This window comes from Nipponia nippon, unplaced genomic scaffold, assembly GCF_047370975.1.
Source record: "Nipponia nippon isolate SJK-2023a ecotype South Korea unplaced genomic scaffold, ASM4737097v1 scaffold_1, whole genome shotgun sequence".
NCBI classification, from domain to species: Eukaryota; Metazoa; Chordata; class Aves; order Pelecaniformes; family Threskiornithidae; genus Nipponia; species Nipponia nippon.
In genome coordinates, this window is record NW_028262290.1 from 26,287,465 (window position 1) to 26,312,598 (window position 25,134).

At 41.8% G+C, this 25,134-nt stretch overlaps 2 protein-coding genes across 3 annotated transcripts in view; both read left to right on the forward strand.

The window, feature by feature from the left end:
- Positions 1–25,134, forward strand: part of RAD54B (RAD54 homolog B) — a 67,254-nt gene that overhangs the window by 6,198 nt on the left and 35,922 nt on the right. The gene's annotated exons all lie outside the window — the stretch shown is intronic.
- On the forward strand, positions 14,814–22,237 carry FSBP (fibrinogen silencer binding protein). The gene is made up of 2 exons (XM_009469296.2): positions 14,814–16,514; positions 20,748–22,237. Exons 1-2 carry the CDS (start codon positions 16,144–16,146, stop codon positions 21,271–21,273), a joined length of 897 nt encoding a protein of 298 aa, XP_009467571.2. The 5' UTR covers positions 14,814–16,143; the 3' UTR covers positions 21,274–22,237.

Sequence of the window (25,134 nt, forward strand, 5' to 3'; positions counted from 1 at the left end):
GTGTGTGACCTCAGGAGCCAAGTGCATCTTGAAAGCGTTGCACCTGAACTGAGTTACTAACACTGCTGGATGAAAATCAGTCCTCTTGGAGCCAGTTCAGGCATTTTAACATCTATCTTACAGTTAATTCACTGTTGTTTCCTGATAATTAATTACATTGATAATGATCTTTATCTTTGTTTTAGGGTTCATTTAATTGATAATACTTTTCTAAAACTCCAGACTCATTACACAGAGCGTTTCATGATTGCTTATCACCTTGATTCCGTAACGGTTGGAATTATAATTCAGAAGGCTTTAACAAAGTTATATTTATTTTTGTTTGTGATAAGAGCTGCTAAATCTGGAAGTCCGATAAAAGCAAAGCTGCCATAGCTCTGTGTCCCAAGGTCCAGCCAACAGTGAGGCTGAGCATGTATTCCCAATAGGCACGCATATGTACAATACATATGTACATATACACGTGGCTGGTAGCATAGGCCAACACGGAGAGAGAGCAGAGCACTCATGCAAACACAAGCAATGCGAATGGACACATCCTGTTCCCCTCTCTAGCTGATCAGGGTGGAAGCCTGTTTGTGGAAAATGAATATACACATATTTGTTTATAGATATGCACACACAGAATATAGATCCTTCCAGTAACTGATCTTATACAGTCTATTCAGTCGCTGGCTCCTTGATTTGTTAAACACCCCGGCTGCTGGCACAGGGACATGTGAACCACAAAGGCCCACAGCTCCCACTCCAGTTCCTGGTACTCAGACCTGTGCTCACACAGGTAAACACACTCCAGTAATTGGTCTTAGACACTAGGCTACTTAGCAGCTGGCTCCTGGATCCACTGGTCTCCCAGTTGCCTTGTGCACAAGAGATGCATACATACGAACATGTCTCTCTCGTAGCCAGACTTACCAGTAGCCAACCCCGAGATGTCCTGGTCTCTCCAGTAACTCGCTTGAACTTCCTGCTCCCTCCAGTATCCAAATCTCAGACCCTCTGGTCTCTCTGTTATCCGGCCCAGACTCATGGCTGCTCTGATACTTGGCTCCCAAGCCTCTTACCCTGCGTGCCAGCTAGTCCAGCTCACTGTTCACCAGCGGTCACACACTGCCATATGTACCCAGGCAGTATGCATGCACTCTGGCCTCTCCGCTTGCTGGCACGTCAGGTACCTGGGCCCTATGACCTGCGTGTGGTCCAGCTCCAGCTGCTGGCATGTACACTTCCATACATGCTTATGCATACAGAATAGAGTCTCTTCACCCAGGAAAATATTTAGAAGCGTAGTTTAATAAAAAGATGGGACAGACTGTAGCAATAGGGTGCTGAACATTGCTGGACACACACACTCACCAGTCACCTGTTTAAAGCTGGCCCCTTTTTGCCCTGTATTTTCCCATGCTTGTTCCTTCCTGAACCACCTTCATCCATCCCTTTTGCCTGTCTTTGTTTTTTTTTCCTTTAAAAATCTCGTTATAAGCCTTATTGTATCTCCAAGTGCTTCTCTAGCATCTTATGAGTTCCAGGCCCCAGTAGGCAGCAACCCCCTTCGTTCTGTAAGGTGCTCTGGAGAGCCCTTCTCATTGACTCTTGTTGAGTTTCACCCCCAGAAAATGGGCATTGATCGGTCCCCTGTATAGCCCTGAGAGGATGCTGCCATGATCATGTTCTGTGACCCCAAGTGTATGTACTCTGTTTGGCAGATCTAATGTGGGAAAATTCAGCCTCCTTGTATGTCTTCAGTCCCTCTGGTCTTACAGCTTCAGTGTTTATCTGCTGCATGCTGTAACTTCCAGTTCTTCTTATGATGCTCATACTCGCAGAAAATTTTCAGTGTCTCTGGGACAAGTTGTTTGAGTGGTCCTGCTTCCCTGTTGTTACATCTGCAAAAATTTGTGTCTGCTGGTTCTGTCTAGCAGTGCACTTGAAAGATAACTAGTGGATTTATTTCCAAAATAATCTTCCTGTGGCCTGGAGGGGAAATCAGCAGTCTTCCCAACAAAAAATGTTGTGATGTGGAAAAGATACTAAATGCTTTTTCAATATTATGAATTCTGGGTGCAGCTGGTATGGGTTCTCTGTGATGACTTTAGAAAAATAACCAAAAAGTTGTGGAGTGAGACTGGGTGAGCTGTTTCTGTTGATGTGCTGCTACTTTTCTGAGTAACTGAACAAGACATTTTGTGCCAAAGCCTTTCTTTGCCTGTACAATGGGGCTAACCCTGCAAGTCTTTGTAAAGCTATGATGAAATGTGGTATAAAATAAGGATATCTAATGTCAATGTTAGTTATTGTCATCAGGTTCACTGGGAATGCAAGCACTGTACTGTGAAAACAATCCTGCATCGGGGCTCCATTAAATCTTAAGTAATTTCTTAATAACTTAGATTTTTTTTCCAAGACAGCTTCTGCCCTTCATGTCACTTTTGTCTGCTATTCATTACTGCTAATGTAGCAATTGCGTAGATTGTGTAAACCATAACCTCCTTTGTAGTGTGAAATGAAATTGTTTTGTCAAAGCTGTTTTTGGTATGAAACTCAGAAGTAATGGAAAACAGTTGTGAAAGCCAGAGTCAGTTTGGGTTTTTTATTATTATTAATATTGTGATGGAATTATGACTGTCAGTCTCTTCAGCCAAAGGAGACTTCTCCGTTAAAGGGGCATTAAAATAATCTAAGGATTGAAAAAGTCTGTGTGTATGCATTATTTTGGTTTATTGTCTCCATATCATTTAATGCAGATGATAAACTGTTTGTTAGCTTTATATCATGCTCAAAGATGCTGTGTTTGGGTTTCCAGTGCAGCAGTGGAATGTGTAAATAAATACCCCAGTTTCCATTGAAATTCTTGTGAAACACCTGTGGAGCATTGGACAACTGTGCTGTTGATAGAGCTAATCTTTCTGAAACCCAGCCCCGAAAATGCTGTGCATTCTTTCAAAAAAACTTGTTATCTGACACATGGTGTCCATTTCCTGGAGTAGACAAGTAAGGATTTGATTAGATAGCATCAATCTGAAAATTACAGCATATCTGGCTTAGAAAAAAACCTTGCTTTTCTAGGTTTCTTTTCAAAATAAACTTTTTCCTAAAATTTCACTAATAAAAGTAAAGTGTAAGGGACTCTGAAATTCTATGAGATGGTGTATTTCTAAAGATGTTTTAATAAGATTGTAGCAATTGTCGTTGAGTGAAACCTACCTATGTGTTGTAATTTTAAGACAGATTGGTGATATTAGGGTTCGAACTGTAAGATATTGAACATGCTGCTCAACGGGCAGTTTACTAATCGTGATTATCAGTTGTGAATACTGGAAAACGATGTATTTCCATAAATACATATCTTTGTAGGAAAATGAACTTTACTACTGCTTTATGAATCAGTGTTTGCTTGTTTTTAAGAGGCAAAGAGCACAGCAATCTCTTTGGTACCTTTGTTTTGTATTCAGAATATAGTACTTGTGACACTGACAACGGATGTGTGGAGGGGAGGTAATTTATTTGACATTGTTATTAGTGCTTTTTCTCACATGCCTGAAGAGAATTCTGTCAGATAAGTCTGCATGCTCTTTAAAAATGAAAGTTACTTTAACATTCCTAAACTATTTAACAGTAATTGAAAACAAAATCATAAATGTGTTTGGAAGGATATTATTGCAGCTCTTAAAAGTGCTTGGTTTCTATTTGTCCTCATTACATTCTGAGGACCTAAAAGCAATAACAAAAAAATACAAATAATTTGAATTTGAAGAAACAAGGGACAGACAGATCTCTTAGTATGTCCTCAGTGTTGCTAGTAAGCAGGATTGGCCACAACTGAGGCTTTTACCTACATTTCCTTCTTCAATTTAACATTTTTAATATATTTTTTTTTTTATTTACATAAAACATACATAATTTAATTGATGCTTATTATCTGAGTTTACAGCTTGCTTTCTGTTGGTATTTTTGATCTAGGAGAATGTTGCTTTTTTTTCCTTTGGGCTTACTATATCGTGTGTGGAAATGAACAGCTCTTTCACCTGCATACTTAGATGCAAGATTCTGGTTAGACTGAGATTTCATTGCTTGAACCTGATGTAGGTGAACAGAAAAGCTGGATATAGAGTCTCATTCTGTTACAGCTCTGTTTGGTTTTTGGTTCAGGAGTACTTTGTCTTTCATCTAACATCTGTTAACGTGTCTTCCAAGAGGAACTTTGTCAGAAGTCATACTCAAATACTATCTTTGAGCTAACAATGAAGCCAGATTGTAACTGTATTTCATAACAGGATTAATGTGTTCACCCTATGTCTCTCAACAGATGTTTTTGAATGTTTTTCATGCCTATGATATTAACCGTATTATTTGCATATAGTTTTGAATATATTTTCTCTGTCTTCTCTGGAATATTAATGTTTACTGAATACATTGGTCTATAAGGCTTAGACTCTTTGCTCATTTAAGGCAGTTTTATTTTCATAATAGGAATGTTTGTTGGTTCCTTCAGCTTTCTAGAACATTGTTACAGGTTAGTCTGATACCTCCTGTCACTTGATATGAATAAAAACCTCCTTAACCAATGAATTTGAATATCGTAAGAGAAAATTCACTTTTCATTCAGTTACGACAGTAGCAATCAATTGCCTATCACTTTTAATCAGAGGATTAAAAAAATGTTATTTTCAGGATTTGTCATATTATCTGATTTCAGTCTAACTGTGTACTTTTGGTTTCTAGATAATACAACTAAAAACATTCAGGCCTGACATCTCATAATGAAGCATATTGTTGCTAGAATTACTTGGATATCTGCAAAAGTAGAAGTGTTAATTGTAATTTCTGTTATTGGATTCATTTCTATTATTGCACTTCACAGATTGAACTGGAAAAAATATTCCAGTCAGGAGTATTTTTACCATCTGTCTATTTTAGTGGTGGAGCTGCATGTATAGCTGCAGTTCAGTGGGCCCCTCGAATGTTTTTATAAACAGTTGGTAAATCAGTTAAGTCTTTGGGTAAAAGATACGGCATAAACATCTGTAGCTCTTAATAATAACTAATAATAACCTTAGTACAACTAAGGTGTTACTGGGTGCCCGAGTGCAAATAATTTATTACAGCATTGTTTGCAAGTTAGATTTTACAAGTTTGTAAGTTTTGTTATCATTTCTTATTCGACATAGTATCAAATTACTTTGCTAGCTCTTCATGATTTAAAATGACCCCCTTCTCCCTGCAGTGCTGTGGACAGAATAGTCTACAATAGTGGATAAACAAATGAATGGACAAGCTGTTTCTAAATTCAGGGTAGTTTCTTTACTGTTTATGTGTTGTCTGTACCTGTTTGATCAGTTCATCTCGGGGGATGGGGATTAGTTAAGAAAACTAGATTGATTTAAAGGTATTGGAAGATAAATTGTCCATATCTCTGATCTGACACTGGTTCCACAATTGTACATTTATACATCAACCATGATAGGTATATATGCAAATTGTCACCTATTGGCCCAGTACCCCACTGCACAGCAGTCGACATGTTGCAGGTAGACTTCTCACTGAGACTGCTGTGATTATTTAGTCCTAGATGGCTTGCATTTTCTGGTCTGGAGCTTTGGGACTTTCAGGCATCTCCTCAGGACACCACCTTTTGCTTGGTGCTCTTCCTTGGGATGCAAGATGATGTCTTCTACTTTGCTGCTGGCATAAGACCTTCCCTAGCATTTCCCCGGTTGATTATGCTCAGGTTTCCCCTTGGCTGTGGTCATGTGTTGTTTTCAGTTATGCATGCAGATGGCAAACCAGGGAACAGCATTTTAGCAAAGTAACTTTACTACTGTAATCTTAAAGTGTTCAAAATTCTCAGGACTTAAAAAAAAAAAAGAATAAAAAGAGAGAGGTTCTTCAGTCTGCCATTGCTTGTTCTCACGACTCTTCAGGGTTTTTAGTTGGTGGGATTTTTGGGGTTTTTTTGGGGGTTTTTTTTTGGTTTCTTTCTTTCTTTCCTTCCTCTTCCTATAGATTCATCATCTTCAGCGTGGTAGTGACCAGAACTAGGTACTGAACAGAACACTGTCCTTAAGGGCTTCTATTTCTGTGCTCAGAAGCACCAAATGCAGCAGCCATGACTTCCCTGCTTCTTTAGTTTTAAGGTCTGTCAGGGGAGAAACCATTACTGGATTGTAGCAATAGTCAGGTAACTTGGAGTCAGCTGCCTTAGACTGAAAGCAAGCAAAAGAATATTGTATGCTTAGGTGATGCACTAGCCTGTTGAAGAAGTTCACATCCCTAACCAGCGTTACTCATCTTGAATTTGGGCTGCCCACCAGCTGAGCAGTAAGATACACTGTGGTAGTAGAATTAGCAACCAAGAGTAAGGTAGTAAGAAGGAACTTACACCAGCTTCACCACCAAAGGCAACGTTTCGTCTAACATTAAGCAACTGCAAAGCTGCTTTCCTGGACGGGGTAGCCATCTGCAACGCAGTATAATAGGCTGCTGTGAAACAAATCCAGACTTGAGTAATTCTAGTGTGATATTTCCACAGTTAGTACAACATAATTTATAATTTGTTATGATCATATCTTGCTGTCACGTGAATAACTAGGCTTAATGTAATGACAGATGATATAACCAGGATATTCACACATTTGAGAAAAGCGTGGTGAATTGACAGTAAAATATACTTTTCATTTGTCCTAGTTAAGTTTGCTCAGATATGTGTATTTGAACTAATGGAGATGATGAAGGAGACAGGAAGGGAAACCAGAAATCAGAAGGGCATTACATGGTCAGAAAATAAAGAAAACCAGAGTTCTATTAGATGTAAGATATTCAACATTTTCCCAAAAGTTGGAGGGATTAAAGTGAAAGTTTTGCAGTAGTAACTTGCCTATTGAACGGAACTGCTGTTGCTTCTTTACAGTGAAAAAAATATAAATTGTTAGGTTCTTTACTTTTGAGTAGTGATATATCTGCTATTGAAGAGAGCTGTGCTGCATGTAAAGATAACAATCCTTTATGCATTTTTTTAACTTGTTAAGTTATTGAAAATTAAAATTTGTAAACAAGAAAAAAAGACTTAAATACTTTTTCTTGTGCAGAGACGGAGACCTAATGTTGAAACTGCAGATAGAAAGGAAACTCCCCTTTCCAAGAGGTGGCAGGGGATGTGTTGGGAAATGAATGTACTATCCCAATATATTTACTATAATTTAGCTCCTGGGAGTTGCATGCAAGCACATGGCATACAGTCTGCAATATATTGAAAATGAAATTACCTAATACTGTAACTTTAAAAATTAGGAACTTGGGAAATACTCTGTACAGAGACTATTTTCAAGGATTCAGGTTTAGCAGTAATGATTCTTTCAGTTTCGTCATTCATTCTGAGGGAAGCTGTACACATAGTTTCTTCTTATTTTCTTCTTGATTATCAAAATTTATTATCAGGCTCTGTGTATGTACGTAAGGAGTGAAGACAGGCGAAAGAGAAATACATGTCTATTCTAAATTTCTTGGCTGTTTTTCTTTTCTACTCTCCCACCCTTTGGAAAGTCCTGGTGTGAGGGTTGTTTTTTTTCTCCCCCAGCCCTCCTGACTCCAATAGGATTGTCTCCACAAAGGTGGATTTAAGGGAAGATGGAGAGAACGTAGCTATCAGATGGAGGGACAAGAAATGTCTTATTGAAGAGAACTGGAAGGTTTTTTTGAGCTATCATGAGTATGATTACAGACTTGGCCTGGATCCTTTAAAGATAGTCACCAAATCTTTCTGTGGCTATGCTTATTGTTTGGATCCCCTTTGTTGCCATGCCAGCATAACTAGAGTTCAGTCCCAGCTTTTGCCTTTGGGCCTTAAGTCTTCTGCTGAAACAGAAGCTTTGTCACAATACGACTTTCCTAAAACCAACAGGACAGTGGTAAGATGGTTATCTCACTCTCCTCAAAATATCTGTTGAGCAAAATTAGAAGAATGGAGAAAGCTGCTCCTATGTCAAATGCAGGGAATAGTGCATGGGGAAGTATTTTGAGGTTAGTATTTAAAAGCGTAATCTCCACCGTTTTCATTTCTCTGTGAAAAGATGGGAGAATTGCAGAAACTTGGCTTCTCTTACACTGTTTCTTTTTCTACAGGCTATCTTACTAATGGAGATTCAATAATTCAAGCAAAATATCCTGAGAAAATCGTAATTTAAAATCTTTGTATTTCTCAGCTGCTTCTGATAAGTCATCAAAAAGCTTGTGCGAAGAGAGTATCAGAGAAGATACAAGCACGTATTAGGAACTGGACACACTTCTGAATTTGCTGAGAGTGGTGCTCTTAGCTTTTCTTTTTTAAGGACATGACTTATAAAGTGAAGAGCTAATTCATGGTGCTGTATAGTCACTTAGTATTATAATTTAGAGTCCTGTAGCTTTAAGCCAAACTTAGTTTGAAGGATGGTTACAGATCTGAATATGTGGGCCCTGGAATGTCAGACTGAGATGAAGAGAAATTCTTTAAAATTTGGCATGGGGTGCATTTTAATTGTCTCATTTTGAATATTTCCCATTTCAGTGGGCTAAATGTTGAGAGAATGCCTTACATCAGCAGAGGGGACAGAAGTGTAGTTAGCTTTTACGCATGGAATTTTAGCTGGTAAGAGTTCTGGAGTAGGCCATATGTAATTCAAGCTAGTTTCAACGAGAGTTGTAAAGGTAATAATTACATCATTAACTTCTGTGTTTTCTGTGCTTGTCATGAGATACGTGCACCCTTGTTCTTCCAGCAGTTGCAAGAACTGTTAGATGTCAGAAGTTAATATGGGCTAGATGGTGATCGCAGAAATAGATGCAGAAAAAAAGAGGTAAAGCTTCCCCTTGTTCTCCCTGCCCCCGATGCAGGACAGAGGTTTAGAGATGTTTAGAAATAATTGTGCAGGAAAAAGGAAAGGAGTGGTCTGAGAGGTTCATGTACAGCAAGGATAAGAACAAGAAAATGCAAAATTGATGGTGAAAGTGTTGATGAAGATGAGAAAAAAATCAATTGAAATGAGAAAGCTATTTGAAACACAACTTACATGATCTAAAAGTATTTTTAAGAAGTGTGAAGAGAATGTATTTAAGCACTGTAACTTCCAGGTGAAGTCGTCTTGCAACTTTTGGCTCACAAAACTTTGTATCCTCAACCTTCTCCACAATGAAAAATGCCTGCAACCCTTAGTTTTGGAGATTACCCATGAAACAACTGTCCCTATGAAAGACCTTTGGAGTTGAAAACTTTCTCACCTACCCTTTGCTGCAGCAGGCTCTTAAGACAGGCAGATCGAATGACTTGGCACTGGCTTGCTGTCGTGTCAGTAAAGAGGACTGTATGATGACCTAATGGAACTTTTGCAGCCCTTACTACCTACAGACACTCTCAAGTCGTCTTATGCAGCTGCCAAATTAATTTGCAAGAGTGAGCAACTGCCTCAATATTTGCCAAATGTTTCCGCTGCCAGTATACCCCGGTATATTCAGTGATGTGTAACATAGCCCATCCTAGCTGCTGAATCTTCTTACAGTTTCTCATCAGCACAGGGGTATCAGGGTTTCACTTCAGCTTTGATTCAAATCTTGCCATCGTCCTCTTGTTCTTGTGATTTTTCAGGCTCCTAGGTGATTGCAAATGCTAAGCCCAGGTCTCTGCAGAGCTAGTTTGCTTGCACATTATTAAATAAGTACAGATGTTCTTCAGACATATTCTGGGGCTACCACTTTGTGGGCAGAGCACCTTCACAGAGTTCAGCAATCCTTTATCTGTTGATTTGATATTTTTTGCATTAGAAGGTCCCAGCCTGAATCACATAAGCCGGTGTCATTCCCTTCAACATTCAAGTTTGCCATCTGATCCAAACTACGTCTTTCAAGATATGTTCTTTCTTAGGGCATCCTTAATTATCTCGGATGTTTTTTGTCTTTGAATCATGTGAATTTGAATCATGTGAATTATAGTGAATTTTTTTTTTAAGTCTGTCACTGAGAGATTCTTCCTCAGTTCCGTGTGACAAAGCAACTTTCTTCTCCCTCCATCCAAGATGCTCCCCTGATTTAAGCCATGCTCCTTTACAGGGTGTTCTGTCTCATAATGTGCCTAAATTTACATGGGCCGCTTGATGCAGTTATTGGCCATGATACAAATCCGTCACTTGTAAAACTTCGTCCCATTGAGCTTCTTCAGCAATTCACAGTCATTTGGCTACTTTAATCCCTGACTGTATTATAGCTGTGATTCATTCATCTCTTGATAGCTCTCTAGGATACACTATTTGTATCATTTTTTTGGTATTAATTCTAGACTTTTCCATAGCAAAAACCCGAGCTTACCTGTTACCTGTAGTTTTGAGTCTTATTTCCCAACCGTTGAAGTTCTGCAACCTTAGCAAGGGGCTGTTGCTCAGTTTTTAAACAATCATGCTAATTTTCCTTTCCTTAGAAAAATACTCTGACCTGTTCTCACAGCTTCCATTTTTCATGAACTTCCAAATATGAAGATTTCATCCACTTGAAAACCGAGTTTTTAAATATTAACGTTTAAATTGGGAAGCATGTGTGTTTTTTAAAGGAAAGAATCAAGCAAATTAAAACCAAAATGCTGAATCCAAGACCCTCTCCTTTTCAGAATTCTGAGTAGATTAGTGAATACCATCTGGAAAATATGAAGGAAAAATGAGCTGTACCTTGTGCATAGGATTAAAACAGGAGGTATTGAAGGCAGTGAAGTGATATGACAGGTGCATGTATGACTATTTCATTCAGCAGTGACCAGAATTTCCTTCCTGCTACCTGTGGTTTGCTGTCCCCTCAGTTACGCTAATACAAGTTTCTGTAGGGTGCATTGCTAACCATATTCCTAAAATGATCCAGACAGAGTCTGAAGAAGCTTTTTCAACGTATTTCTTTTGTGTGAGTTATTTATTTTGGTTGACAGCTGCCTGAACATGAGCCAGCAGTGTGCTCAGGTGGCCAAGAGGGCCAATGGCATCCTGGCTTGTATCAGGAATAGTGTGGCCAGCAGGACCAGAGAGGTGGTCGTGCCCCTGTACTCGGCACTGGTGAGGCCGCACCTTGAGTACTGTGTTCAGTTTTGGGCCCCTCACTACCAGAAGGACATCGAGGTGCTGGATTGTGTCCAGAGGAGGGCAACGAAGCTGGTGAAGGGTCTGGAGCACAAGTCTTAGGAGGAGCGGCTGAGGGAGCTGGGGTTGTTTAGTCTGGAGAAGAGGAGGCTGAGGGGAGACCTGATTGCTCTCTACAACTACCTGAAAGGAGGTTGTAGCGAGGTGGGGGTTGGTCTCTTCTCCCAAGTAACAGCGATACGACAAGAGGAAACAGCCTCAAGCTGCGCCAGGGGAGGTTTAGGTTGGATATTAGGAGAAACTTCTTCACCGCAAGGGCAGTCAGGCACTGGAACAGGCTGCCTGGGGAAGTGGTTGAGTCTCCATCCCTGGAGGTATTTAAAGAACGGATAGATGTGGTGCTCGAGGACATGGTTTAGTGGTGGACTTGGCAGTGCTAGGTTAACGGCTGGACTCGATGATCTTAAGGGTCTTTTCCAACCTTAACGATTTTATGATTTGTCCTGTGGCTTTCTGGATCAAGGAATTGCTGGTGGTTAAAACTAACCCAGCTCAGAAGAAAACAGTTAATTTGCAGACAAATCAGTTCCCTTTATCTGACTTGCTCAGAAGATTCGTGAGTACTCGTATCAGCACAGCGAAGGGGCGGGAACATGACAGGGTTGGGGGGAGGCAGAAATTCCTGTTTTGGCAATGTCCCACATTTATGTTGACTTAAACCAATTACTTAACTCTATGCTTGCCAAAAAAAAAAAAAAAAAATTAGGCTGTAGCTGGATCATCTCCCTGAACTGGCTGTGCACTGTGTTGCATAAGTGCCAGTGTTGGTGGAAGGTGCAGGAGGAAGGGTGGACTGCGGCAACATTTCTTTTTTTGTAATTGTCTTGGAACTACACCTATTGTTTTAGCTCAAAGAAGCCTATATGTAACATTAACATCCAGGCTTCTATCTTTCTGTGATTTCTCATCCAAGTACTGATATGACCTTAGGCTGATGAGCAGAGCTATTTTAAAAAGGAAGGAAAAAATCTTGGTTGGCAGCCAGCTTCGTTTTCACAACGGTTATTTTACACTCCTGCAGAACAATATGTAATTCAGACTGATTCCTTCAGGCACTTGCTCAAAAGAAATCTTTGTAGCGGTATTTTGCTATAATTGCATTAGTGGAGAAACTTGGTCTCTCTAGCAACATTAAGCAGTAAGGTTATAAACCAATACAAGTTTAAATAGGTCTACAGGAGGAGTTGCTGCATCTGGTAATCCAGTATAGAGGAGACTGCTGCAGCTCGTTGTGGCCAGGTCCAGCCCGCAGTGAGGCTGAGGGTGTATTCCCAAGAGGCGCACGTGTACACACTATATGTATGTATACGGCCAGCCATACAGAAAACGCAGCACTCGTGCCAACGCAAGCAGCACCAATGGCCTCATCCTTTCCCTTCACCGGCTGGCTGGGATGAAGGCCTGTTTGTGGAAAATACATAGGTATACAATATGGATCCCTTCAGCATGAGGCCTTAGGCTCTTACTCTGCTCAGTAGCTGGTCTCCAGATCCCCTCGTCTCCCAGCTGCCTCACAAACCTGCACTGGGTCTCTCGGCAGCTGGTCTTTATGACCTTACCAGTGGCCAGTCCCCAGGTGTCCTGGTCCCTCCAGTAGCCAAATCTCAGACCTGGTCTCTCCCGTATCTGGCCCAGACTCCTGCTTACTCCAGTTCTTGGCTCCCAAGCCTCATACCCAACTTGCTGGCTAGTCCAGCTTGGTGTTTGCCAGCGATCGCGCACTGACCTGGGCACCCAGGCCGTACGCGCGGGCTCCGGCCTCTGCTTGCTGGTGCCCCAAGCACCTGGGCCTCAGTCACCGCCGGTACAACTCCCGCTGCTGGCATGTACACATCCATGCAGTCCTGCACGCCGAGTAGAGATTCCCCTCACCCAGGAAAATAGTTACAAGCGTAGTTTAACAAGAAGCTAGAACTGCAGGGATCAGGTGCAGGGCATGGCTGGACAACTGTACTGAGCAGCCACCTGTTTCTGTGCACCTGGCCCCTTTTATCCCTTTTTTCCCCAGTATTTTCCTATGCTTGTTCTGTCCCAAACCACTTTCATCTCTCCCTGTTCTTGCCTTTGGGTCTTCCTCTAAATATCCTGTCCTCACAAGGGAGGTGATCGTGCCCCTGGACTCGGCACTGGTGAGGCCGCACCTCGAGTACTGTGTTCAGTTTTGGGCCCCTCACTACCAGAAGGACATCGAGGTGCTGGAGCGTGTCCAGAGGAGGGCAACGAAGCTGGGGAAGGGTCTGGAGCACAAGTCTTAGGAGGAGCGGCTGAGGGAGCTGGGGTTGTTTAGTCTGGAGAAGAGGAGGCTGAGGGGAGACCTGATTGCTCTCTACAACTACCTGAAAGGAGGTTGTAGCGAGGTGGGGGTTGGTCTCTTCTCCCAAGTAACAAGCGATAGGATGAGAGGAAACAGCCTCAAGTTGCGCCAGGGGAAGTTTAGGTTGGATATTAGGAAAAACTTCTTCACTGAAAGGGTGGTCAAGCATTGGCACAGGCTGCCTGGGGAAGTGGTTGAGTCTCCATCCCTGGAGGTATTTAAAGAACGGATAGATACGGTGCTCGAGGACATGGTATAGATGGACTTGGCAGTGTTAGGTTAACGGTTGGACTCGATGATCTTAAGGGTCTTTTCCAACCTTGACGATTCTATGATTCTATGCCTTCTGCAATCCCAAAATACTCTTCCTGGCATCTCATAATGAGTCCCATACCCCAGTGGGCAGTAACCCCCCTCCTTCAGTCTGCAAGGCGATCTAGAGTGACCCTCTTCTGGGTCTCGCCCCCGGCACGCTGGGCTGCTCCCGTTTCTGACAGCCCTGGCAGCAGCCCGACCAAGGGCTCAGTTTCTTTCGCTTGGGTTATGGGGGTTCCTCTGCCCGACACTGTTCACCTGTGCTCTTTGTCCCTGTGGGGAGGAGCCTTCAGTCACACAACCTAACACTGACTTCTTTCGTTTTGTCCCCAAAAAGTCAAGCGACTGGGCACTGCGCAACTGCTTCAGCATCAGAGGGTACAGCCTCGGCTCGCCTGTGACTCAGTTCCGATGCGGCCAGCTGCCTCAGCTGTCTGAGGCATAGTCCTTTTTTATTTTTATTTTTTGACAGTTACCGAAGAATAATCAAGTGCATCAATTTGAGAAAAAAAAAAAAAGAAATATAACCACCAGCTTTCTACTCTTAATATTAGTAAAGAGCAACGTGTGGGGAAATAGGGAAGGATTAGGTGTTTGAAAGTAATGGTTTTCATACAGTGCTTCTAACCACATGACTATTTTGTGTCTCAAATTCTACTGTAATGGGCTTCAGACTACAAAATGCTGTATTTAATCTTGGCTTGAAAGCAATTCCAGCGAAGTGGACTGGTTGCAATTTTGTTAGGTGGTACAGGCAAACCAAGCCTCAGAAATGGTTCCAAACGTACTCGTTATTCCAAATGCTAATTGATTTTTAGCAGTTAAAAGTCTCCCTTTGTTTAGTTTGATTTTCTTGTTTTGAATCCGCCTTGTGTCTGCTTTGGGCTTTTTCCCCTTAGAGCAAACAAGTTTATAGCTAGATCTTTATAGCCTTAAGATATTTCAAACTATAATTAGATTTCTCTTTCCTTCACCCCCCTTCCAGGCTCCCTTCTTTTCAAGGCTGAACATGTTAAGCTTGAAGCTGTTCCCGCTCTCTCAAACGGTGTTTGTTTACACCCTCCAGACTCTTTCAGTCGTGTACGTCATTTTTCAAACTTAGGTTTTATCTTTTGTACTGGAGAGCACCGTTCCTTTCATCCGCAGGTTTTTCTTTTTCTCCGATTTGCTGATTTAGTGTAGCCCAGAGAAATTTAGAGCCCTGCCTGCGTCTTTATGCCAAGGCTTGGTTTAAGGCGATACGTTTTCGAGTGCACGTTAGAAATGCACGCACCCAGCGTTAATAAAAATCAGATTTTTATCCTGAAAGAGTGCCTGAAGTATTATTGTTATAGAAGCAGGTGGTTTGCTGGTGGGTACTATGAAAATGCCGGTCTCCGCACGCGACCAGGCACTCGGTGCATCTGTCACGACTGACTGTAGCCTCTCGCGCCTGCGGCCCCAGCCTGCGATCGCGCCGTTCCCCGTCCCGGCGGACCCGGGGGCGCCGACACCGGCGCTGGGAGGCCGGCGGGTTTTCGCGGGGCACAGCTGCGGGCCGAGGCGACCGCAAACAGCCGACGGCGCGGCGGCCGTCGGGGCTGGCGCTGTGCGGCCCTCCCCGCGGGCCTCGGAGGCCGGGCGGCCGGGAGAAGCGGGCCCTTTAAGAAGCCCCCGTGTAGGTAGCGGCAGCCGGCTGCCGAGTGCAGGAGAAGCTCAGCTTTACGGCGAGGCCCGCGCCTGAGTGTAACCTAACCGGCTGGAGGCTGTGCCGCCCCTGATTGACAGCGGGACCAGCATTATGCAAATGGCGCAGGGGCGCGCGGCGGCGGCGGCCGGGGGCTCTGTCAGGGAGCGCCCTGCGCGCGCCGCCCTCGCCGGCCGCCGCGGCCGCTCGCCGCCCGCTCCCCGTAACGCTCCGCGCGTGTCGCAGAGCGGTTGTTGCTTTTTGGGGGGACGTCGTTACGTGTAAAATCATCTCGAGCGCGGTTTCAGTTTGAGATACGTGTGAGAGCGCTAGGGAGATGTGTCAGAGCTTGTTACTCCAGCTAAATTAGGTAATTTTTAGCTGGGTAACGTGCTAATCTTTAAACCTTTGTGTTTTTAAATCCTGCGTGTGTCTGGTCTCTTCATACAAAAGTGTATTTTGCTTGTTTCTTCTCGTCTTCTTCAGTCTGAAGCCTTATGTAGGTCAGGCTTGGCTTAAGCAGATTTCCTGAACCTGCGTCAGCTTAAGCTGAAGGAATTTTAATAAACCCTCCCTTGTAGGCGTGGGCCTAAATGAGACTAGCCTAGTTAAGCCTGATCTTTTTCTGTTTGTGAAAAAGAGCTGAGCAGAGCTAGGGACTGCATGGTGGCTTCAGAAACGGCTTCCTTAATTCAAAGACAACAATGGTTGGGAAGGCCAGATCTTCTAATTTTACCTTATCTGAAAAGCTCGATTTGCTAAAACTCGTGAAGCCGTACGTTAAAATTCTCGAGGAACATACCAATAAGCATTCCGTAATAGTGGAAAAAAACAAATGCTGGGATATCATAGCTGATAACTACAATGCCATCGGAGTAGATCGCCCTCCTCGTACTGCACAGGGCCTGCGCACGCTGTACAAGAGGCTCAAAGAATATGCCAAGCAGGAGCTATTGCAGCAAAAGGAGACTCACTCAGATTGTAAAAGCAGCATTTCCGAGCCAACCAAGAAAGTTGTGGAGATGATTCCACAGATTTCCAGTGTGTGTTTAAGAGACAGGAGCGGTGTTCAAAGGTGAGACGATTCTTTTTATTTTGTTACTGAATGAAAATGATGGCGCCTCCTATCTACTCTGTAACGCTTTGCTTGTGTTCAGGCTCCTAAAGGAAATGTTTATCAGAGAAAATCCGCAAATGGGGAACAATGACAAAATAATATTGCCTTTGTTTTATGGGAAGCTTTATGGTGACTTAGCACTGCATTCATTTTGCCAGGTCTCTTTCAAAGCCTGTTTCAGAGTCTTTGTCATACTCTGGAAAGTGAGGGTTAAGAGAGAATCAGAGAAATAGGAGCTCCAACCTCTACCCCTCCCCTACCTTTTAATAGGCAGATTATTCAAACACTGGCAAAGTGATGGCTATTCTCCTCCATTTAAGGTAATACTGCAGTCATTTTGCAACATATGGCACTATTACCGGTTTATAGAAGATTTTTAATAAAGTTAGTTCACAGGGCTAAGAAACCTTACTCATACACCTTTTTTCTCTCATTTACTCTGATGTTTGCATGTTATGTTTTAACTGATCCCAGTCCTTTAAAAAAAATTGAGACTCCCCACACCACAGTGCCTTTGTGAGTGCAAATGTTTTTTTAAATTATACTTTTCTTGCACTGACGGTGGTTCCTTGGAACTGGAGCAAAGCTAATTGCAGTCTAAACTCCAAGCAGTTTTGTATTGTATCTTAGGTAGTTTAAATACAGAGAGAAGCTGAGAGGTACAGCACTAGAAGTTTTCTTTTTTTGTAGATTTTTTTACTGCTCAGTAAAGTGAGACACACTGTCTAGATTTGAGCCAGACATAATACAGGCAGGCAGCATGCAGGCTTTCTCCCACAGCTGGCTAATGCCCCTCATATCTGACTTGCAACACTCTGCTGGTTCTGTATTGGTCCTTGAGGGATCAAAAAATGCCTGGGTCAGGTTTTGGTTCCTCCAGATACAAAAACTAAGCTAGGGAGGAGGGAAAAAAAGCTCAAATAACTCCCCAGCAACCTTGAGAAAGCTCTGATTTTTCTTATTTTCCCAAGCAGATTAATGGGAAGCGAACTTTCTGTATTTTAATCAGATATACTGATAGTTGGTGCAGCAGCGTAACACTCTAAGAAAAGCTGGCATGCGCACACACGCTGAATTGGATTCATGGTGCCACTGGTTGAACTGAATGGTAACAATTGTCTAAATCCCAACATGCCAGATGCTCTAAAAATATGCTGTTGTGGGTCCTTTGCGTAAAGAAGTCTGAAGCAACTGGGCTGCACTGCTGCTCCTGGTGAATGCCCCTGGAGGAACTGTTCCAAAGAATTCTCTGGAACAAAACAAGGCTTTTAATTGCGCTAATAAAGGTTGCAGTGTCTTGACTACCAACTTTTGTAAGGAGGAAAAAAAAAAATAGTGTGAGAACTTTGGTTTGTAGATCGGCTTATAAAAAGCACTGACGCTTTTCGTGAATGATTAAGAGCTAATGATCTCCATAGTTCGTCTCCTATAATTTAAACATTTTTTGCAGTCCCTTATGGCTCTGGGAACATTGACTTGATTACTGCTTACCCAAAATGGTTGTTCCTAGGAACAGCCAATACACTGTGTGCTGAAGGAAAAGTGTATCGTTTAAATGATTTTTCCCTGCCCAAATACATCATTATTTTATAGTTCTAATTTTAACTCTGAGTTACATTTTACCCTAATTTTCAAAACCTTGTATTGGGTTTTAACTCACCAGGATATGGCTTAGGTTTTGTAGGACAGAAATACAACTTACAATGAATCCAAATTCTTAATCGCACCTTTAAGCAATTTCTAGCTCGCTGTGATTAAACAAAACCTGGTGAATCCTGGGTGCTTGCAGGGTTATAAACACCATCCCCCAATTGTGGTAGCTGTTGTTTGTCTTTCAGTCAAGTTGTCAGAAACAACATTAGTAACCACCATACAGGCGGCTCTTTTGTTTCTCAATTCCTTCTTTCTCTCTTTGCTGTTTAATTGTTTTCCTCTTAAGAGACTGACTCTAAGGGAAAAAAAAGCCTCATCAGAGTTACCTGAAGATTTGGTAATTTTCTAGTTCTGTGTGGATTACGCTTTAAGAGATGGATTTTTTACTGTTCGGAGGCTCTAGTCTATGTTAGACTAAATCTTACCTATCTTTCTTCTCTTGAACCGCTCTCACTTTCTCTTTCTGCTCTCTGTCTGTTTCCTTTTGTCAGAATGACCTGCTTCTCCTGCTGGTTGTTTCCACTTTTCTCAGGCTAGAAGCTGGCCAGGAGCCAGCAAATAAGGAGGAGGGAAGCTGTATTAGAAGCTGCGGTTGTGAAGAGGGGGAAGCCCAGAATTACAGTCAGCACTGGGGAAAACAAGTGAAAATTTGTTTTAATACTTCCGATGTTCAATGAGAGGAGTAAAAGGAATGTGAGAGAGAGGTGTATAGGAAAAGGTGAAGCTTTGTGGCATGAGGAGGAGGAAGTAAGGCGATACAATTGATGCTCTATAGGCAGCTCAGGTAACAGTCAGTAGAATTAAGATTATCCTGGCATTTTCTTCATGAAATAAATGAAAGGTCTATTTTCAATACCTGCCTTAGACGGACTTTTTTTTTTTTTTTAAATCTTTAGTTAAAATAGTTTAGGTGGTTGACAGGATTAATTTTTGGAAAATATATTGCTCTGACCCTGTTGAACATTTTTATAATTGAGTATTGAGAAGCTTTCATGCTTTTATTTTAGAAATTGCACTTTAATGTTAACGGATGGCAGACTAGATCAGGGTCCTTTGGAAATTGCAACCATGACTGCTTATTTCTTTTAAACCAAGAGTTTTGAAGACCATGGGAGATGCAGAAGATCATGCCACCTTTTGATTAAGGAGTTAGTGCATTTACATGAGAAGTAGGATGGACAAATTAAATTTCTCCTTTGCTTCTCGGAATTTGAACCCACATCTACTGCTAACCAGGAGAGTGTTTTAATTAGCAGATAGCGTTTCTCAATTTGTGGACTGTAGGGCTCACAAGGAGTTTAAAATGTGTAAACAAACACCTCCCACCCCCCAATTTAATAGACAGCAACTCAGGTCCTCCAGGGTTGGGAAGCATCCGCAAATGTTATATTAATCACGGATCCAGTCACTGCCTGTAGCTGCTAGCAGCAGCAGCTCAGTTCTTCAAGGTTTGAGGAATGTCTCATACCTGCAGCCACCAGTTACAGGCTCCGTTTTAGACAGTCATGGCCGTGATGATGCACTGTCTTCAGTATTGGTACCAGGTTTATATATTCCTGTTCCCATGTTACACTGTACTGCCTTCCCAGTCATGCTGAAAGTATTCTTTGTAGATCTGTACTGTAAAATAGATCAAGAAGCTGATCTGGCTTAAAAAACATTACCTGAATAAAGGAGTGATGTGCAGAAGTGTAGGGTTTCGAACACAACTGATGGTAGAGAAGTAGGCAGGAACAGCTCGAGCCATTATTATCATCAAAGCCAATGTAATGTCAAATCATGATTTGAGGTGCTGCTGACTCAGGAGTTTACACAAAGACAGATGAGTCAAGTGGGAGTTGTACTTTCAAAAAGAAATGCACAGAACTATAGGCTGTTCTTAATGGGAACATTTCTGTGTGAAGCTTCAGAAAAATATTGAGATCACCAGTTCAAACTGAAGGAGCAAGGATTAGCTTGATTCCCTAATCGACTGGCAGGGTCATCATTTGGGTTCTGGTTTCTTCTCCCAAGGCTCTGTATAATTTTATTCAGTCATTGTTTTACATTAAAAAAAACCCAACCAAATACTTGGGTACATGAATTGGAAACAGGGAACACATTAGAACAGGAGGAGATGAATAAGTTTGGGAGATGGGAACATTTCTGCCACAGTCTGCTCAATCTAAATTTATGCCCTTTTAAAATCACATTATATATTATATAAACTCTTTGTCACTTGCATCGCTTGCTGCTGCTTTGTTTTTATTCTCATTTGTCACTAATGGCTCTTCTTGCTTCTCCCGTGTCAGAAGGAGGGCCTACCAGGATAGTTCTCTGTTGGCTATACTGCCTTTTATAGCAATAGAATCTGAATAAGGCAGGGCTGTATACGTGTGGTGGAAAGAAGGAGGGGTACAGGTGGTGTTCATGTAACGAAGTAGAGTCCCAGGCATAGATAGCAGAGTAGTATTTCAAATTAAGCTTTGGTTACTTACAGCTACACCTTTTAAAAATAGTTTTTAATGGATTATTTAAATATGATTTTGTGTGTTCTAGTGCTAGTATCGATAAAGAAACAATTGCTGGTACCAGTTCACCACAGGCAATGTTGGATCACCATCCTGCGACAGTCATGATGGAGCTGCAATCGGAAGAGGATGTCAAACCTCCTCCTTCTTTGATTATAGACTCACAGCAAAATGAGAACCTAGAACAAGAGGAAGAACACCAGCTGGTGCATATAATGGAAAGGTCTCCTTCAACATCAGTATCTTCAGTTGATATGAGAGTGATGATGTCTCCCTCTCCTGTACCAAGAAGGGATGAGTTTTTTAGGCTTGAGGTTGGAGAACGCTTTAGACCGATGTGTGGGTATGACCCACAGATGTTACAAATGCTGAAAGAGGAGCATCAAATAATATTAGAAAATCAGAGAAAAATTGGTCTTTATGTCCAAGAAAAAAGGGATGGTTTGAAAAGAAAGCAGCAACTGGAAGAAGAACTGTTGCGAACAAAAATCAAAGTAGAGAAGCTGAAGGCAATACGACTACGCCGTGATCTGCCGGAATACAGCAATATCTAAATATTTTATTACTTCTGTCACATTCTTTGAAATACTTAATAATAAATGCTTTTGCCCTGGCAAAATCGTTCCTTATGTTAATATGGATGGATCAAAATCTGGGCTTGAGAGATGAAAGCGTATTTTCCATGTTGTTGTTTATGTACCTTAGAAAAATACCTTGTATGGGTTTGAATGCACCAACTCTTTGGTCTGAAGTATAATCAAATCCTGTGTATTTAAGTGTTGAGGCTGATAAAAATCCAAACTTTTAAAATATTTCCACTTATCTCTGTGATGAGCTAATGGAAATTTAGCTCAGCTCTTTTTAAAAAGTTTGATCATATGCATTATTTTTTCAAATAATTTCCAATCCTTTAATATCTTATTGAAGTTACAGGTTAATAAATACGTATAAAAAGGAGGAATAAAAGGCTATGATTAAATACCTTATTCTTTTTAAGTTGGTAAATCTTATGACAGTGCTGAGGTTTTGCTGATATATCAGCTTGGAAAACAAAATTACTGGATTGTTATATTTTTTTAATGTTCAGTAGACAGTTGAATAAATGTACATCTTTTAAAAAATTAATAGTTTTTATTGTTTCCAGTGGAGGAGTGTTTCCATAGGACGTTATCAAAATAGAGACAATGAATGCAACGCTTGGTTTTTAAAACTGCATGCATGTGTAATTTGTGTGTACAGTTACCATGATCGTATTCAGTTATAGTAATTATACTGGTGATCAACCACAAAAATGTCTAATTTGCTCATTTGCATGCATAATTACTACAGTGCATGTGCAACCAAGACAGTTGCAGGTGCCTTTGATCAATATCACTATGACTATAAGCTACCGAAATGAAATAGTTTCTGTATGTCAGTAACATGTGACTTGAAATCAACAGAAGACTCTTTGTTTTTCTGGGTACCTTTTATAAATGCTGCTGTTCTGGTCTTTTGATTAATTTCAAATAAAATGCCCAAAATGGAAAAGAAATTGATTCTTCTGTCTGTCCTAGTAGCAGCTGTTTCCTCTGCAGTTGCGATCAACGTTCATAACTGGAAGAAAAATACCTGGAAAGCATAAGTCCCAGATGATTATTTAGAGCAGCCCTGAGGAGGAGGACTTGGGGGTATTGGTTGATGAGAAGCTCAGAAGGCCAGCCGTATCCTGGGCTGCATCAAAAGCAGTGTGACCAGCAGGTCGAGGGAGGTGATTCTCCCCCTCTACTCCGCTCTCTTGAGGCCCCACGTGGAGTACTGCGTTCAGCTCTGGGGCCCCCAACGTAAGAAGGACATGGATGTGTTGGAGCGAGGGCCATGAAGATGATCAGAGGGCTGGAGCACCTCTCCTATGAAGACAGGCTGAGAGAGTTGGGGTTGTTCAGCCTGGAGAAGAGAAGGCTCCGGGGAGACCTTCTAGCAGCCTTCCAGTACCTGAAGGGGGCCTGCAAGAAAGCTGGAGATGGACTTTTTACAAGGGCACGTAGTGATAGGACAAGGGGTAATGGCTTTAAACTGAAGGAGGGTAGATTTAGGTTAGATATAAGGAAGAAATTCTTCGCTATGAGGGTGGTGAGGCTTTGGAACAGGTTGCCCAGAGAAGTTGTGGATACCCCATCCCTGGAAGTGTTCAAGGCCGGGATGGATGGAGCTTTGAGCGACCTGGTCTAGTGGAAGGTGTCCCTGACCATGGCAGGGGGGTTGGAACCAGGTGATCTTTAAGGTCCCTTCCAACCCAAACCATTCTGTGATTCCATGATTCATTTCTTCATAATTCTTAGTCTCCTTGCCTGTTGTGGGTCCACAACTGCCTTAGACCTCTGGCTCCTTATTCCCTGTAACAATACTTTCTCCTTCCTCTAACCTTTAGCACAAGAAAAGGAAATGAAGCACAGCATGAAAGAAAAAGAGAACAAAGGAGATGTAATTCCTCCTGTGGCTCCCATCTAAGAGGGTCCCAAAAACAGAAAGAACAAAAGCAATAGGAAGAATATTTCTTCCTGCAGCAGCTTGTAACTGTCACTTCTGTCTTCACTGTTTTCCCAAATTTGCTTCTTTCTCCATTCCCACAGAACCTCAGCATGCGAGCACGGGGCACTGGTCTGCGTCAGCAGACACTGAATGAGGTAAGCCTCGCACCTCCGTGTCGGTCTTCTGAGTGAACCAGGCTACCTTTGTAGCCACAGGAATAAATGCTTATTAAAAACTGAAGGTTGGAAGCATGTAAGTTTAATTGAGGGGCTAGTGGAGCTTAAAGAATTGTAGTTAAAATTTTATGATAGTGATATGAGAGAAATAATCTTGTCTGTCGGTGCCCAGGATAACTTTAACAGGTTACAAGTGGAAAGAGTAGAGGAAGCAAGCCTTCTGTTTACAAACAGAGGAGAAATACAGACAGTGAAAACAGATGTCGTCAATGTGGAGTTCCCCAATACTTTTCCTCTTCCAGTTGTTTTCTAGAGAAGAGAGCGCTGTAAGCGTTTGTTCTGTTGGGAATTTTTGCCTGCGCTGAAAATGATGATGCCTGAATAAGTGGCCTCTGTTTCTGTACAGTCCCTGGCTTTATGCTGTATTTTTCAGTTCAAGGACGTCGATCTGTTTTTGTGTAGCTGGAGACACTTCAATCAGATACTCACTTCCGTGAGTTCACAAGAGTCAAAATATTGGCTTTAATAAATAAATAAGGATTTTATTTGTTGTACTGTGCCATCTGAAATGTGGCTTCTCAGAAATGGGAAACAGCACTAAATTCTCTGCACTCATCTTATTTTGGAAATGCCTGATGTTATCCCTTCAGTTGCAAATCAGAATTCTGGTTTCCAGTGGTAAGGAATTAATTTTATTTGTTGTTTCTGTCCTTACATGTTATGCAAATAAACTAGTTTTTAATAGTTCAGAAAATAATTCCCATACGGCTCATAGTCTTGCAGTGGCTTTGAATTATAGCTACTCTTATGTTGGCCACCAAAATGCTCTAGAGACTTCAGAATATTTTCTGTTGAATTCTCTGTTCTCCTTGAGCTAGATGAAGAGGTGACCTCCAGGGTTTCTATTGGCATGGTATTTTTATTTCGAGGACTAGAACCAGAGGAATTTCCAGTCTTTGAAAGCTTGCAGTCCTTTCTGAACTGAACAAAGTAGATGCAAAAGTAGGACTCTGGGTAGAGCAAAGTCTCCCTTGTATTCTTGCTATTGGAAGGGGAAGGGTGCAAATGAGCAAAGAAACAATAAAATACACGGGCCTGGTCAGAGCTGTCTCCCTGTAATCAGTGTTCTCCCGTGTTTCGTTGTTCTGTCTTTGTCTCATTTTTTACTGGAAGGCTTTTCATTCTTATCTGCAGGCAGCACCTCTAGTTCAGATATCTCTCATGCTTTTAGTTTCCTTTGTTCTCGGTTGTGTTTTTTTTGGTTTTTAGGGGAGCTTGGGGTGGGGGGAGAAATCTCTTGAGTCCCTGTGTGGCTTGCTTGTTTCTATACCAGCGACATGACATTTATCTCCTTTCACCACAGAAATGTTTCCTCCTTCAGTGACATTACATTGCTCTGTCAGTGCAATATGGTGCTGACTATTTATTATGCCTCTCCATGCTGGTAGATCTGCATTTCTTTCTCACCCCACATCTGCTTTACAGTACCAGGTTATCTGTCTGAGTCAGACTTCTCACTTCTCAGTGCCTGTTCCTGTTTTTTTTTCCGTGTATTCCTAATGTGGGTACATGCACCACAGCTGTGGTTAGTCCTTCTGGACCTTGAAGCGCTATGAATTTTTACTGTTCCAGCAAATGGTATTTTGTTAGCATGTGTGAAAGGGGTGGTAGGAAGCCTTCACCCCCGTTCTTATCCTCTTATTCCCTTCGCTACATCTGGCAGTGCCA

What these genes read in the sequence shown, in the direction of transcription:
- FSBP (XM_009469296.2), top strand. Translation starts at nt 16,144, where the DNA reads ATGGTTGGGAAGGCCAGATCTTCTAATTTTACCTTATCTGAAAAGCTC. An exon ending in GACAGGAGCGGTGTTCAAAG is followed by an intron (nt 16,515 to 20,747) that starts GTGAGACGATTC and finishes TGTGTGTTCTAG; the next exon opens with TGCTAGTATCGATAAAGAAA.